The sequence below is a fragment of the Entamoeba histolytica genome, genomic scaffold (genome assembly GCF_000208925.1).
Source record: "Entamoeba histolytica HM-1:IMSS scf_1104750519109 genomic scaffold, whole genome shotgun sequence".
Taxonomy (NCBI): Eukaryota; Evosea; order Mastigamoebida; family Endamoebidae; genus Entamoeba; species Entamoeba histolytica.
Window position 1 is genome coordinate 8,192 of NW_001914964.1, and position 17,972 is coordinate 26,163.

General features: G+C 23.7%; 4 protein-coding genes across 4 annotated transcripts, besides 2 other annotated features; 2 read left to right on the top strand and 2 right to left on the bottom strand.

Annotated features, from left to right (window-relative positions):
• Window positions 1-615: part of a repeat region that runs on past the window's edge.
• Window positions 616-771: 156 nt separating this feature from the next.
• Window positions 772-6,624, top strand: EHI_185230 (protein kinase, putative; the record flags this gene model as incomplete). Its single annotated transcript, XM_649428.2, has 4 exons — window positions 772-810; window positions 875-901; window positions 950-1,460; window positions 1,517-6,624. 4 exons carry the CDS (start codon window positions 772-774, stop codon window positions 6,622-6,624), a joined length of 5,685 nt encoding a protein of 1,894 aa, XP_654520.2.
• A 1,312-nt stretch (window positions 6,625-7,936) lies between these two features.
• Window positions 7,937-10,261, bottom strand: EHI_185240 (long-chain-fatty-acid--CoA ligase, putative; the record flags this gene model as incomplete). The annotated part of the gene is made up of 1 exon (XM_651077.1): window positions 7,937-10,261. The coding sequence occupies one exon, from the start codon at window positions 10,259-10,261 to the stop codon at window positions 7,937-7,939; it is 2,325 nt and encodes a 774-aa protein (XP_656169.1).
• Window positions 10,262-10,767: 506 nt separating this feature from the next.
• Window positions 10,768-12,072, top strand: EHI_185250 (uncharacterized protein; the record flags this gene model as incomplete). The annotated part of the gene is made up of 1 exon (XM_651078.1): window positions 10,768-12,072. One exon carries the CDS (start codon window positions 10,768-10,770, stop codon window positions 12,070-12,072), a length of 1,305 nt encoding a protein of 434 aa, XP_656170.1.
• Window positions 12,073-12,278: 206 nt separating this feature from the next.
• Window positions 12,279-14,420, bottom strand: EHI_185260 (uncharacterized protein; the record flags this gene model as incomplete). Its single annotated transcript, XM_651079.1, has 1 exon — window positions 12,279-14,420. One exon carries the CDS (start codon window positions 14,418-14,420, stop codon window positions 12,279-12,281), a length of 2,142 nt encoding a protein of 713 aa, XP_656171.1.
• Window positions 14,421-14,625: 205 nt separating this feature from the next.
• Window positions 14,626-16,231: a repeat region.
• Between the last annotated feature and the right edge of the window lie 1,741 nt (window positions 16,232-17,972).

Here is a 17,972-nt window from a genome sequence, read left to right on the forward strand (position 1 = left end):
AAAAATCACAAATGGAAAAACATGACAATATAGGCATTATAATATGGGAGGGATTAATAAGAAAATGTACATGAAATAAACAATATAAAAAACCCCCCATATGAAACAATGTTCCAATATAAAGACATCACAATGATATGGAACAAACAAATAATGCCTAAAAATGATTGACAATATCACAAAAGACCAGACATATACGTAGTAGATAAAAAGAACAAAACTGGTCTATTATTTGATATGACTATTGTGGCTGATCACAATATTAATGGAGTGTATTTGAAGAAAAGAAATATGTATAAGGAATTAAAGAATATTCTAATGAAAATAGAAAAATTAAAAGATGTCAGAATAAATCCAGTAGTAATCTCAATAAATGGATTAGTAAATAAAGAAAGTATCAGAATAATTAAAGAAATAAAAATTGACATTGACATCGAAAAAGAAATTAAAAACCTTGTAATAAAAAACATGAAGGATGTCATGGAATACTGCGGAGATCACAATCAAACATACTCAGTAGAGCTACTAGAAGAAGAAGACGAAGGGACGGGATTAGTCTCCCCTAAGCCAGGAAGAATAGAAACTATTTCTATTAATACTTAATTAATTGATTTTATTAATTATGAATAATTAAATGTTATGTAAAACATAATATTTTTTTTTTTGATAAAATACAACTTCTAGATTCTCAAATTGTTTATTCTTCCAAACGTTTCACGAAAAATAAGGGTAGCATGGAAAAAAGGGATTGACAAAACTAAAAAAGAAACAATGTCATCTCATACTGGAGTTGTTTTATCCTTAAATTCGGTTTGTTTAATGAGGATTTAACGAATAAAAACATAAAAAAAAGAAAAGAATTAATTGAAGTTAGGGATTTGAAACAAAACTACGAAGGAAAGTTTGTGAAAGTTATTGTTAAATAAAGTGTGAGATAATAATAAAGTAGAGTTATAATCCAATTGCAAAACTTGGAGGTGGGTCACCATCAATTTCAAGTGAAGAAATTGACTCAATAAAACGACCACCATCACAATCATTTATTATATATGGGTCTCAACATAGAGAACAATCACCAAATGACTTTACATCGTTACTTTCACCACGTCAAAATGATCCACATAAATATAAAAAGAAAAAGGGTTTATTTCAAATTGGGTTAAATAAACTTGGTTTAAAAGATAGAACCTTTAACGAATTACCATGTGTTGTACATGAAATACTTCTATTTTTATATCATTCATTATTATTTGAAAATAAATATTTTGAAGATAAACCAATAAGTTATTTTAAACTTAGATTTGAAGCGTCACGTATTGTAGTAAAAGAAAATAGTCAATTAATGATAAGTCAAATAGATAAAATGAGTATTGAAGATTTACTAAAGAAAGGGTTTACAATGAATGATAGTTATTTATTAAAACAAAAAGCTCAAAGTGAAGATCGATGTCATTTCTTTTGTTTGTTATTAAATTCAAATAAAAAATAAAAAAAAAAAACAAAAATTAAATAATAGATAACATGAATTTAAATAATGGAATTACTAATGAAGAATATGTTACATTAAATCATTTAGTACGACGTTATAATAATGAAACAAAACCTAATTTATATAAAGAGGTTGATGTAAAAATGGGATTTTTATTATTAAAGAATTATTTATTAAATTTACCAGTACCATTACTTAGTAGTAATGTATTAAATAAATTAGATATGATATTAATGATGAAAGATAAAATAAATAAAGATAAAATGGCATTATTATTTATTGAAGAAATTAAAACATCAATTTTAGAACATTTAAATGGAGAAAATGAATGTAGACTTGAAATAATAAAAGAAATTATTTTATTTATTAAATTTGTTTGTCAAAAACATAATATAATTAAAGAAGAAAAAGAATCAATGTATCTTTGTTATTTTAATGCAATGTTACAAAATAATTTCTTTAGAAAAGAATATATTGATATAATAGAACAAATATGCTCTAATGAAATTTATTCAAAAGAAATTAATGATGTTTATCAATTTGATGGAGAATTTATTATAAAAAAATATTGTAATGTTTTATTTGCACCTTATATTATTCCTAATGATGTAGGATTTGATAATACAAATGTAATAAATGGAAATTTATTTATTACTACACAAAGAATTGTTTTTATAAGTAAAGAAGAAATTGATGTATCAAAATTTTTTATTGTTAAACAATTAGGAACTACTTTTTTATTTAATATTAATTCAATACAAATTATTAAAAAAGAATCATGTCATTATTTACGTTTATATCGTAAGGATTTGAAAATAATAACATTTAAATTAAATGGTGAAACTGATAATTATGAAATGATTATTAATGACTTAAAAACAAATTATCAATGTATTAATGAAACTGATTTTATTCCTTTAAATCTTTATCAAATTTGTTCAACTAATAAAATTATTTCTTTTGATTGTCAAAGACTTGGAATAAAAGAAAGTGTTGAATTTGATGTAAATTATATTCCTAAATTTCCTACTTTTAATTGTGAAATTAAGTCTATTAGTGGACTTAAACCAATTATTATTTATCAAAATGAATTTAATTCTAAATTATTAAGATTTCCAATTGGAATAAATGATACAAATGAAAGTATAAATACAACTACTTTTACATTATATGAATCTGGTATTACTATTCTTCCAATAAAATGTGAATTAAAACCAAAAAATGTTATTGAGAAATGTTTTAAGAAAATTCAAGATATTGTACCAAATGTTAATTTTGATTTAAATAAAAATATTTCAATATATAATGATGCTACTATTGAATTTTCTGGATTTATTAAAGATACTTTAATTGTTGTTAAGAATGTTGTTAAAGAAATGCAAAGAAGTAATTCTATTTTATTATTACAACCATATAATATAAATGAAAGAATAATATCATTATTTTCTATATTAATTGAAATTGTTATTGATCCATATTATAGAACAATTGATGGATTTCTATTTCTATTTCAAAAAGAATTACTTTCAGTGAATTTTTTTGAAAAAAATTCATATGATAATTCGATTTATTTTATTTTATTACTTTGTTCATTAGATATTATTATTCATGAAAATTCACTTTCATTTGAATTTGATGATCATTTAATACGATTCTTATTTTGTTCATATTTATCTAATAGATTCTCTGAATTTAATGAAAAAATAATTGATTCTAGAAATTCTATTATTCGATATATCTTAGTTTATAAGTCTTATTTCTTTAATATTTCTTATAAACCAAATGAACTTTCTATGTATTTAGTTATTCCTGAATGTCCATGTTGTATTCTCTTTGATGAATGGATGAATTTTAATAAAGAAGCAGTATGTTTATACACAACTAAAACAATGACAACAAAAAATACAAATATGAATTTAGTTGATTTTCCACCAATTCCACTCTCTTTAAATATACTCTCAACAATCTCAATTATTAATCTTAACAATAATCGTTTAAAAGAATTTCCTTTAGCATTATGTCAATTATCTCATCTAAAAGAGATTAGACTTAATGATAACTCATTATTTTGGATAACACCTCTTATTTCTGAATTATCTAATTTAACTTTTTTGGGACTAGCTAACAATAAACTAACTCAATTACCAGACCTTTCTAATATTCCTCTTAGAAAGTTAGATATTTCATCAAATTGTTTTCCCAAAGAATTTAATTTTGAAGTTGGAAATGATCTTGAACTTTTAAAAGCAGCTGAGTTGAATAATTATCCAGCTGTTTTAAGAGATCTTCCGTGTTTAACTTCATTAGATTGTTCTAAATGTCATTTTGATATCTCAGATATTATCTCAAGACCACCAATTAATTTACAAGAACTTATTATTAGTGGGTGTCATCTTCCTATTATTCCAGAAGAAATTACTCAATTGTCAATCACAAAACTTGATGTTTCTGATAATTCAATTAATAAAATGAATTATTCATTCTTTACGATGACTAACCTACGGGTTTTGAATTTATCTCAAAATCATACTAATGGTAAAAATGCATTATTTAAAACAATGAAGTCACTTACAGTTATTTGTAATAATGTAAAAACAAAAAAGTATAGAAAGTCAATTCTTAGTCCAAATACTATTTGGACAGGAAAAGATATTAATGGAGTGTATGAAGAAACTCAGATTCAACAATTAGAAAAAATTATTATTACAGGCGATGAATTTAGAAAAGAAGTTTTTTCCTATCTCCAAAGAAAAATGGGGAAAGAAGGAACAGTTCAAACAATTAATGACTGTTCATTTATTTTTGAGTCAAAAGAACAAAAGAAAAAGAAAAATAAAATTGATAGAATTTCTGTTGTCTGTATGTCAGTTAATCAAATGAAAGAAAGAATTTGGAAATTACATCGGTCTGTATTTGTGATTTGCAAAAACGAAAAAAATGGAAATGAAATTGATGAGATATTTGAGATTTTAAGTAGTTTAAAGAAACCTATTACTGGACATGTAGTCTTTGGAACTGAAATGAATGCTAAAGTATTAAGTAAATATAATAAAGAAATATTTACACTTGATTTACATTTCTATACTATAGAAAAGAAATCAAAAAAATGTCCAACTTTAGTTAATAAAATTATGAAACAAATTATAAAATTTAATGAAATTAATGAAACAATTGAAGAAGAAAGTGGAAAATTAGTTAAAGAATTAGAAGGATTAACAATACCAGGATTTTGTTTAACGATTGGGAAAATTAAAGAAGTTATGTGTTGTTTAGAATTAAGTCAAATTGATATGGTATTAGAATTTCTTATTAAAAATGGATATTTTCTTACTAATGAAGATTTAATTCATTATAATATTGAAGAATTATTAAAAGATGAAAAAGAAGTTGTTGTTGATTGTGAATTATTTAATTTAACAGATAAATTATTGAAGAAAGGAAGTAGTAGAAATGGATTTATTACAACAAGTGTATTTGAGGTATTAGGAATAAAAGATCAACACTTAGAATTTATTATTTCAATATTAGAAATGTATGGAATTATTCTTCAATGTACTGCTCAAACATTTGCTAATATTGGTATTAGTAATGAATTTAATAAAGCTTATAATAGTTGTGTTGATCAAACAAAGTATATTTCTAGTGAATTAATGAATAAAGAAAACTCATCAAATGGAAGTTCATTTGTACCATTTTTAGTAACAGAATTAAGAGATATTGAAGGGTTATTGATATATCCATATCATGAATTAGTTCATAGTTATGAAAATAGTTCATGGCCATTACAACATCATAAAAATGAAAATGAAATAGGAAGAAGTTTTATTTTGAGTAAATATAATGATAAAATCATTAATACTATTCTTTGTAGTTTTATGATTAAATATGAAGTTCATTGTTATTGGAGAAATGGTGCCATTGTTGTTATTGAAGATACTGATGGAAGTGGAAAAGGATATTTAATGGTTTCTGTTGATGAAAGTAAAAGGTCAGTTAATATAAGAATAAGATTTCTTGTTTCTAATGAAAGAATACCATTTTATATTGCAAAAGTAATAAAAAGTAATAGAATTTTATTAGAAAATATATTAGATTGTTATGAATGTAAAATAGAAAAACAACAAATAATGTGTCCTGAATGTTTAATGAATGGAAATATTAATTGTTTAACTGAAAGAGAAATTAATGAGTCTATTGAAAAATTTAAATTTCATGTTAAAAGTAGAGTTTGTATTCATACAATTAATACTGTAAGTTGTTCTCTTGATATGATTATTGAAACATTACCAAAAAAATATCTTAAATCATTAAACGAATATGATTTAATTAAAGATGTTGGTGTTGGTTCTAATTCAATTATTTCATTATTTAAACAAAGAAAAACACAAGAATTAATTGTTGCAAAGATTGGTAAAATTGATTTAAGTGATAATGGACTTGATGATTCTAATACATCAATTAATATATTTGCAAATTTAGTTGAAGAATATTTAAGAGAAATTTTCTTTATTACATTCCCTAAAAGTGATTATATAGCTCAAATCTATGGTTATTGTATTAATCCATTATTCGTTACTATGGAATATTTTAATGGTGGAAGTTTATATCATTTAATTAATGAAACTTCAATGGAATTTACTAACACATTAGTATTAGATATAGCTAAACAAATAGCTTTTGGAATGAATGAAATTCATTCTTATAAAATGCCATTAATTCACAGAGACCTGAAGTCTCCAAATATTCTCATCAGATTAAATGAAGATGGATCATTTAAAAATTGTGCATTAAGTGATTTTGGTCAGACTGTTCCTGTCTCAGCTAATATAAATGCGGTTGTTGAATGCCCTTATTGGCTTGCACCTGAAGTAATTAATGGAGAACCTTTCACACAAAAAAGTGATGTATTTTCTTATGCAATAATTCTATGGGAATTAAAAAATAAACAACCACCTTACAAAAGCTTCAAATACTTCAGTGATATTAGAGAAAAAGTTAAAAATGGATGGAGACTCCCACTTGGTAATTCATTCAAATTTTTAAATGAAATAATCTCTCAATGTTGGGATCCAATCCCTCAAAACCGTCCTTCATTTAAACAAATCGTAGATAAATTAAATGGAATTGTAATTTAAATCACACTTTTTTGATTCTTCTTATTTTAACTCAAATAAACTTCTTAAAAAATGTTAAAATAATATTTTAAATGACTTTATCTATTTTACAAATAAAATTAAACTCATTAAGTATTTGTCAAATTTAAAAAGCTTTACATAACCTGAAAATGCATGTAAATAATGTAATTGACACTATACAATATTCTATATGTTAATGTATGAATTTAAGATAAAACTAATCTTCTATTTTTTTAAGAAGAGTTTTTTGAACTTTACCAACGTAACAATTGACTGTAATGATTTTTTAAGATAGTAACACACATCTATATATTTTGTAACTCTCTTATCTTTCAATGGTGTTGAATGGAAGAAGAATGGGTAATTGCAAAAATACAAAAATAACTATTATTTAAATTGAGACTTTCTCTTTTCATTTACTTACTCCTTAATATGAAACTCCTCCAAAAAAGAATAACAATTAAATTTACCTTACAACAGATCTTCATAATAAGTGCTAATAAAGATGTTTAATATGAAACTTTCTATAGACACTTCTGAAAATTCTTCTTTTCTTTAGTAAAGAGAATTTATTCCTTTTTATTGACGCTTTATTTAGTCTGAAAAACAACCACAACACCTTCTTTAATAAAGCTTATGATTATCAGATAAATTGGTTACAACCAAAGGTATTAATAACATTTTCATTTAATAATTGACTATGAAAAAAAAATGATATTTGATTGATTTTAGCTAGTCAAATTACTATGAAATAAGAAATACGTTTATAGTTCAATACGACTTGACAGTTATAATCAAAACATCATTTCAAACAATGTTACTTTTGAATTTTAACGTAATTTAACTGATAACAAAAACTAATACAACAACAAAATAACTAAATTTCAATTAATATAATAAATATTATTTAAACAAGAAAATAAAAGTATTTGTGTTATAAAATAAGTAAATTCATTAAGAATATGAGTATTTTATATAAACGAAGATTATAATGAATGTTCAAATATTCTTTTAATAATGTACTAAGAAAAAGAAGTAATTAATACTAAAGAAAATTAAATTTAAAATAAAAGAAGTTTAAAGAAAAAATAAAAAAGGGAAAAGAAACAAAATAAAAGTAAATTAAAAATATTAATTACAAAATATTTTCTTTAAGTAAAGAAACAAAATTAATTTAATAAAATGAATAGAAACAATTTTTAATAATAAATAAATTAAAGAAAAAGATGAAAATAATTGATTAAATTAACATTAAAGTTAATTTATGTTTTTATAACAAATGAATAAAAATATTATTATTTAATTATTTAATTTAATCTTTCTTAGAATTCTTTTTTTCTTCCTTCTTTTGTTTCTTTGCTTGTTTTTCTCTTTCTTTTTCTTCTTTTCTTCTTTGTTTTTGAATTTCTTCTTGTTCTTTCTTTCTTTTCTTTTCATCTGCTTCTTCAACAGCTTTAGGTTGATGATATAATTTATCAATTCCTTTCTCATACTTTTTAATTGTTGCATTTCTTTTCTCCATTGAAGTATTTGATTCAGTAGCACATTCAACATCAGGTAAATCAACAACAACAAATTTCTTTATTCTATATGATCTTGGTAATGTTTGATTAAATGCTTCAACTTTTTGTCTTAAGAATGTACCAAAGAATGCATCACTTCTAATATTTTCTTTACTTGGACATTTTTCTTTTAATTCTTCTTTTGCTTTATCATAATTAATTTCAAATAATGCTGAAAGGAATTTTTCATTTTCTCCAAGAATAATACATTTAACAATAGTAGGAATAGTACATAACATTTTTTCAATATAATGTGGTTCAATCATTTCTGCATTAGAAGTAACAATTAATGGATATTTATATCCATTTGGTTGATAAAATTCTTCTTTTTCTTTACCAAACTTAGATGATGTTGCCATTAAATATGTTTTAAATCCATTTTCAAATGGATAAACATGTTGACTTCCTTCATTACAATATCCACATGAAACAACACTTCCATTTGCAACAATTTCTCCTTCTCTTATTTCAATATTACATTCTTTTACTTTACATCCATAACTTCCTGGAACATATAAATTTTTCTTTTGCATTAAACAAAATCCTGTTGTTTCTGGTAACATTAATCCTTCAAATACAGTAATTCCAAGTCCAAGACATTTTGCTCTTGATTTTTCACTCATAACTCCCCAACATGCACAATAACATTTATGTAATCCAATAGCTTTTAATGCTTTATTATAAACAAGAGTTCTTGAAATTCCATATCCTTTTGGTTTAGATTCTCCAACTCCTTGTTTCATTTGTCCATCAACTCCTTTTTTAGCTGCAAAATTTTTTGCTTTACGAGTAAGAATAGTAGACTTATCAATTTTATCACTAGCATAATTTGATATTTTTTCATATATTCTTGGTGTTCCTAACATAAACTTTGGCTTATGTTGTTTTAACATTTTCATAAATTTAGGTCCTCCAAATTGAAGATCTGTTGGTTGTGCAATAATTACATGTAATTCTGCATTTAATGCAAAATACATTCCATATATTCTTTCTCCAAATGCTGATTGTGGAAGTACTTCCATAATAGTCATTTCTGATGATAATCCTGGATCATTTGATTTTAATGCTGCACAAATATTTGAATGTGTCCAAATAACTCCTTTATAACCTTGTCCATGAACTAATGGAATAATTTCTGCTACTGTTTCTGGTTTTAATTCTTTTAATTGCTCTTCAAATGCTGTTTTATCAACTTTTTCATTAAAGTAAACACTCATTGAACAAAGGTTTTTATCTTTTCCAACATCAGTTCCAACAATGACAAGTTGTAAGTTCTCATGTGTTTTTTGAACTTCTTTGAAATTATCAATAATAGTATTATCAATAAATGCAACATCTGCATTTATTAAATTAACAATTGATTCAAATCTATATGTTGGTAATGTTGGATTAACATAACAAACATATCTTCCTGTTAACATTGCTGCAAATCCAATAGAATATGCATTTTCACTATTTGCCATTGAAATAATAACTGCTTTATGTGTTTGTTTTAAAAATCCACATGCAAATCCTTCTACATCATTAATAAATTCTTTCCATGTTTTTTCTCTTATTTTATTTCCAAGAACAGTATATGCTTTCTTTTCATATGCTTTAGCTTTATTATATAATGATGCTAATGTTTCATTATTATTAACTAATCTCTTTTGTTGTTCTTCTGTTAATTTTCCGTTAAAATTACAAATTTCTTCTTCTCCATTAATAAATGGTGAAATTGGTTTAGAAAATGCTCTTGGTGGTTCTTGAACTTCTTTTTGTTCTTCTGCTTTATTTTCTTCTTGTGGAGATACACTTGATGGTTTTGCAATTTCTACTGGTGGAATATCTGGTGAACTAGAAGCAGATGGTGATCCTCCAATTTCTTCAACAGTTAATTCAGCTGGTTGAGCAAGTGGTGTTTCTGGTTTTTCTTCAACAACAACAGGTCTTGGTGATGGTGTTGGTTCTTGAGAAACAGGTGTTTCTACTTGTTGTTGGTTTTCTTTTTCATTTGAGCTTACAGTTGAAGATGAAGACATTGATGATTTTGTTGATTGTGAAGTAGAATGAGAGTGTTCTGAATTGTCTGACATAAATGAATAGTTTAATTCTTAGTTAGACACTGACGAGTTCTTAAATGTCTCAAAAATAAAAGCTATTTTGGTTGTAATTAGTGAGTTGAAATTCCTTGAAATTTGCCTGTTTGTTTCTTTTTTACCAACTTAATCGCTTAAAACCTGCTTTTTTTCTTCTTCTATTTTGAAATGCTACCATTTTCAGTAGTTAACACTTTGAAGTTTATCTGATTCTTTTTCTACTTTATTAAATCGGGAATATCCCTTAATTGTTTTATCCTTTTAAATGACACGTTTAGGTGACGATATTCTTTTCTATTTTATTATTTCTTTAAAATAAAAATATCATTTTCTTTTTTTTAAAGTTACTCTGAACCTTTTTTTCAACAATACTTTATTTTTAGGATATTTTTTACTTAACATCATTTCTTCATCACTTTTTTTCTTTTTCTTTTTCTTTTTATTTTTTTTTTTTAAATGAAAGTTTTATATTTAAAGATTTCATAAGTGTCATTTTATTATTAATGAACCAAACATCTTATTCACCCAATGTCAATGAAAATAATATTGTATTTGGAGACGTCACAACAAGTGTACATACTCCACAACAAAGCTATGAAGGTTACCAACAAAGCTATGAAGGTTACCAACAAAGCTATGAAGGTCAACATGTCAGAATTAATCCAATTCCAATGAATGGTTGTTTATATAATTTGTGCCAATCCCAAAATTTAGAAAACAATTCTTTCAAACAATTCAACAACGAAAAAAAACAAACGTCATTTGTCAACCAAGAAAATAGTTTTAAAGGAGAAATAACACCAGACATCATTTATAATGATGTTTTTAATATTCAACAATTGTTGAATGAGTTTCAAAACCAATATATCACTCGTAGTGATTATATTACATTTCGTTTATTAACTCTTACGTTGCAAAGTCTTTTACACATAACCTTTTATATGAAAAAGTTAGAGTCTGAAAAATTAATTAATTCAAAGCCAAGTACTAATGAAACAAAAGGTAGTGAATCTAGTAAAACTGATCTCACAAAGTCATGCAAAGGTCAAAAAGCTCATACTAAAGAAGATGAGAAAAAATTACATTCTAGTGACAGTGAAAGTAGTGATAGTGAAAGTAGTTATAGTGATAGTGATAGCGAAAGTAGTGATAGTGAGGATGAAGAAAGTAGTACTGAAAGCGATTCTCCTAGTGATAGGGAAATACGTCGTCAACTGGCTTCAAAACATGCAAAGGTTCACCCAGTAGGAACAGTTCTAAATTCATTTAGAGAAATTGCTCCTTTATATTTGAAAAAAAAAAATAAAAAGTTTGAAAAGAAACAAGCAAAAGAGTTATTTTATTATAACAATTATTCTAATGAGGAAGAACCAAAGGTTATTAGAAATAAAATAATTGAAGCAATGAATAATACCAATATATCTCTATTTATTCTTACATTAGACAGTTGTGTTGCTACATTCTCAAAACAAAAATCTGAAGCCGAGAAAGGATGGAATGAGGATGATAGTTTTAAAATTTATCAATTGGTGAAGAATAGAGAACAATGTTATGTTGAGTTAAAGTCTGAAGAACATAAAAGCTTTGAAATAAATAAGAATCCTCTCTATGACATTCTTACAGCCTATGGTGCATTTTCTATTACAGGAAAATTAGAGATATGTTATAAACCTGATGGTGATATCTCTGGTACTTTGCCATATACTGTTGTTGTTCCAAAAGGTAGTAATCCTCTTGAAACACTTGGAGGTAATCCAAGGGATATTAAAGAAAAAATTGAACGAATACTTATCGTAAAATGGTACTAGGAAGTATTTTTTTGCTAAAACTAATTGAAATTGCTTGAATTGAAAAATTTAATTGTTATGTATAACAAATATATTTGTATTAATTAAAAGAATAATAAATGTTATTTTTCATTACTATTTTTATCAAAAACAATAACATTTTTAAAAACTCTTTTTTGTTATAAAGAAAAAAAAAAGAAATATTTATTTAAACCAAATTTCCTCAATTATTCGAAGGTATTGTATTTTGATTTTGCTTTCATTTTTCTATAAGAAATAATAACAATAGTTAATCCTATTGCTAATGCAATTATTAAAATGAGTATAGCTAAGATTCCAAAGGAAATAACAATCCAATAATTGAAAGAATGATCATCGTTATCACTTTGAGAATCATCTTGTGAATAACATACATCAATAATACATTTTTGATTTTCATAATCAAATTTAAACCCATCGTCACAATAAGAAGCAACACATTTCTTTGTCCATTTATTATCATCACCACATTCATACCCACCATGAGCATGTTCAATAAGTATTTCTTTATCACAAGCAATATCAACTTTTACAAGTCTTTTATTATTACTATCACATTCATTTTTATATTTATTAATAATTTGAATTGCTTCATCAGCAAAAGAATCAATCATTGACTCTTTATAACTATAAAGATTTGAACGTTCATTGATTGGGTCAAGTAAAAATTCTCTTGGAATAGTTTCATTATAATCATATTTAAATCTGTAAGTTTCAAAGAAAGATATTTGCATTGAACCTCCATACGTATGTAAATCAAAAGCTTCTGGTGTTAAAGTATTAATGTCTTCAATAACAAATGTTGGTGATTGACCAGCATCAAAAAATGAATTTTCTTTTTCAGGATCACCTTCAAATCCAACAATAATAGCATTTCCTTTTTCTCTTAATCCTTTAGTTAATAATGAACATGCAGAATAACAAAAACCATCTGTAAATACAACAATATCTGTTGGTTTTCTTGGATTATTTACTAATCTTGAAGCAAGCATTTGTTGTGGTGGAGCAAGAGATGGTTGACTTCTTTTATGTTCAACATCACCATAATGATCAATAATTGGATCAGAATACCATGAACCAATTGGTTTTCTAGAAAGGAGAGGTTCATCAAATCTAACAGAACAATTTGTTGGGTCAGCAAACAAACTAGCATAACCAAATTTTAGACAATTTTCTGTTCCTTCACTAACTCTAACACTTCCAATAAAAGAAGTATCAGCATGTGGTGCTAAAACATTTTCAAAGTTACTTTCAAGGTCAGTATATCCTCCTCCATTTAATGGAAGAATAATGGTAATAGGATAATTATTTGAATCAAATTGTTGTATACACTTTTCAAATACTTCAAAAAATTCATCCTCTTCCAAAGGACTTGGATAAAATGTTTGTAATACTAACAAATTAATACGTCTATTTTCTTCTTTATATGTTTTACATGCTAAACTCGAAAATGAAGTTTCTAAATCAAATTTTCCTTTAGATGATTGTTTAAGTTCTGGGAATAAATCATGTGGTTTGATTGGAGAAAATACTTTTCTTTGTCTTCTTAAATTAAGTGCTTTTTGTGCTCTTTTAGATAAAAATCTAATAGGAAGATAAAGTAATTTATATGAGACAATAACACTTGAATCATCAAACCATTTAATCTCAATTGGAGTATTAAAGAATTCTTTAGTCAATGGATTTGATGCCAAACTACCAAAGTTAAATGACTCAAGAGCATAAGTAAATCTTCCATGTGGTGATTTAAGACCAGTATGTTCATTTCCATATTTTCTAATGAAATTAAGAGGAGGTTCACCATTAATAGATAATACTTCAATATTTTTATTCTTTTCAAAGATTTCAGGAATACTATTATTAACATTAACATTACTTGGACTTAAATAAACTTTTTTATCTCGTTCAATATTAAAATTAAATGGAAGATAATAATAAAAATAATCAAAGACGTATGTGTTATTTTCACTAGATTCAAGTGAAAAAGAAAGATGAAGATCATGAATATCAAAGAATAAACTTTGAATGTCTTGATAAAATGAATAAAGTTGTGTTTGTTTAATATTAATAGCTTTTAAACGTTCATCTATATCTACTGATGTAAAGTAATTAGAATCAATTGATGGTTGGGGTGGATTTTTAACTATGTCTTTATAAACATATGTTTCAAATAAAGTCGTAATATCTCCAAGTAATTTAGTGTTAAACTCTTCTGTTGTTTGAATTGATTCAATACATTCAAACGCTTCATCTGGACTATAAAGTGTTTTTGCATTAAGAGAATCACAAGTAAGTGCAGAAGCAATTGCAATGAAAAGAGGAATTAACATCTTGAAATATTAGTTTAATCTTGATTTTAAGTTTAGAAGATTTCATTTTTAACAGAAAAGTTACTTCTTTTAATGTAGAACAAAGTAGAATAAAAGAATAAAAAAAATGGAAAAACCAATATAATACTTTATAGTTTGAATAATTCTTAGGTAACAACTTCTAATACTATAAATAATACAACCATTTTAATAAAAAATTTAATTTAAAATGAAAAAAAGGTCAATTATTAGATATATCCACAATTGGATTTTCTTCATATTGAAAAGTGATTATTTCAGTTTCTTCAATATGTTCTATTTCTGCATTAGAGTTCATTTCTAACATGTTTGAATTAGATTGTTCTTCTTCTAGTGTGCTGCCAGAATTTCCTGTATAAAACATTAAGTCTTTCATATTTTTTATAATAATTGTTTGTAGGATTTTGGAGAAGTCTAATTGTAATTTCAGTGTTTTTAATCTTCTTACTGACTCTTTGTGAATTAATCCATTTATTGATAATATAACAGGTATTATTTCTACATATATTATTTCTCTATTATTTCTTAATTTCTCTTGTAATTCTTTGTATTTATTTATTTTATGAATATAATTTAATTCTAAATTATTATCTTGACATATAACAACATCTATAATGTATCCTTTCTTTTCTTTCATATTTTGATATTATATATCTTATCTTCTAGCATGGAAAGAATGGTCACTAATCAATAAATCTTTATTGTAAGTTATTACTATTTCATCATTATAAATACATTTAGGAGGATTATTAAAATCAATTGCATCAAATTCATTAAAATGTGTAATTAATATGTGTTTATATATTTGTTTACAAACATAATCATGTTTTAATATTTGATTCTTTTTCATTACATCCTGACAAGATATGACTAATAGATGCAATTGTGTTAGGACAATGTTTACAATATTTTAAATCATCATTTTGGAGTATTTTTTGATTTAATACTTCCTGTCATACTTACTCCTTCTTGCATTTTTACTACTTGGAGGAATGCATTTCTTTTTATATTTAATGACCTCCATGTGGCTACTGTTAATTTTCTTATCATTGAAAGTGCCATTTGCACATCTTATATATTCACCACATTTCTTTTCTTTCCATTCATTTAAATATCTTTCATTTAATTCATTATTTACAAATTCAATTATTTTCTTTACATCATGTTTTATTTCATTTATTTCTATTACATTCATTATTTCATTAAAATTAATCTTCTTACAAAATACTTTCTTCATTCTTTTAATTATTCAATTTGGATTTTCTTTTATTGTTTCTATCATTTCTCATATTTCTGTGTCTGATATTTGTATTTTAAATATATTCTTAATAATTCTTTAGCACATTCATCTCTTGCTGACATTAATCCTATTCCCAATTCATTTATTTTAACATATAATCTACTTTTGGGTATATTTCTACTATATAATTGGAGTTGTATTAATGATTTTCTTATTTGTTTATCTATATTCTCCAATTCTCCTAACTTCCATGTGACAATACAAAATCCATATCTTAATTTGGAGATTATATCACTATTAATCTTTCTTATTGTATTGAGGCTGCTGTATTTCATAGTGTTTAATGATGATAGAATAGAAGATACATCATTTAATATTCTTGTACAGTATTTATTAATATTTACTTTATCTCCTATTTCAATACCAAGATATTTATAATGATTGTCATTAGTTACTCTTGGTAGTTCAGCTAATTCTCCATTTATTTGACTATTAATATTAGTCATTATCACACTCTTTTCTACATTAATTTTTAATCTTATTGCATTAAATAGGCAACGAAAAAAAACAAATAATTGAAAAAGAAGAGAAAGAAAGATATAAAAGAATAAAAATAAAGTAAGAAGTAGAATATGATGAAGAAAGAATAAAAGTAGAAATATGTGAATATAAAAATAAAGAAGATAAAGTGTAATAAAACATAAGAGATGATAAAAGAAGAAAAGAAAGAAAAAAATAAAGGATGCAAATTTTATTGAAACAAATAAAAAAAGCGCAAAATTTAATGATGCAAAAATTAATAATGCAAAATATTTAGCAACATTTTTATTGATGCAAAATATTTTGAAATAAAAATAATTCATCATTTGATATTATTATATTTGATAATAAATTATATTATATATTAAATACATCATATTTCTTTCTTATTTATCTTTCTTTTCTTTTTATTATTTCATATATTAAATTATTATTCATTCATTTATTATTTATATTTCATTTATTAAATAAAATGAAAATGAAATTGTAAAATATCAATCAATTAAATATTCATGAATAATAATTTATTAATATTTAATAATTGAAATAACAAATAATAAAGTAACAATAATGATATATTCAATATATTCTTTATTTAATTTGTTCAATATTAGATTATTCTATTTCATTGTCATTTCATTGTCTTCATTATTTTATTTCATTATTTCATATTCATTTATTATTTTTTAAAATCAAATAAACAATAATATTGATATTCATTCATCATATTAATTTAATATAAATATACACAACATTTCAGAATAAAGAATGAATAATTAAGAATGAAAATATTGAATTATTTAATAATTTATTCAACATAAATTCAATAAAACATATATTTTGATAATACACAAATGAAATATTAAAGAAATATACAATACTCAAGAATTAATAAAAAAGAAATAAAAAGAATGAATAAATGAATATAGTTTTGATAAATAATAGAAGAAACAACTAGAAACAACAACGAAAAACAAATAATATAAAAATAATATAAATATATAAAAGAATAAAAAGAAAGTAGAAGAAGAATATAAAAATAATAAATCACAAAGATGTAATAAAAGAAGAAAAGAATAAATAAAATGTGTAATTTTAATGTAAAAATTAGAAATAATCAATAAATAGTGTCTAATTTAATGATGTAAAATAATTGGTATTGTTTTATTGTTGAAAAATATTTTACTCTTTTTTATGTTTATTATTTATATGTATAATTTCATTATGATGTTTATTATATAATCAATAATATGTGTTATGTTATTATAACATGTAATAAGTGATAAAATATAAATGAAAATGATATGAATATATGATACAGAATATAAAAAACAAAAGAATAATAAGAATAAATGATAAATAAAACAAGAAATGAAAATAAATGATATAATAATAAAATCAAAGATAAAATTAATATTAATATAAAACAAAAGAGAATAAATATAAAATGAAAATAGATATAAATGATAATAATATAAAAGATGAAAAGATGAATAAACAAATAATAAAATACATTTAAATATAAAAGAACATAAATAAGAAAATCTAAATAATATAAAAAGAAAAAACAACAAATAATAAGAATATAATAATAAATAGATAATAAGAAGAATACAATGATATAAATAATATAAACAGAGAAATAAATATATAAAAATACGATAGATAAATAACATATAAATAAAAGAATAAAAATAATAAAAATAAATATGATTCATCAAATCATCTATTTCATTAATATTTCATACAAATTG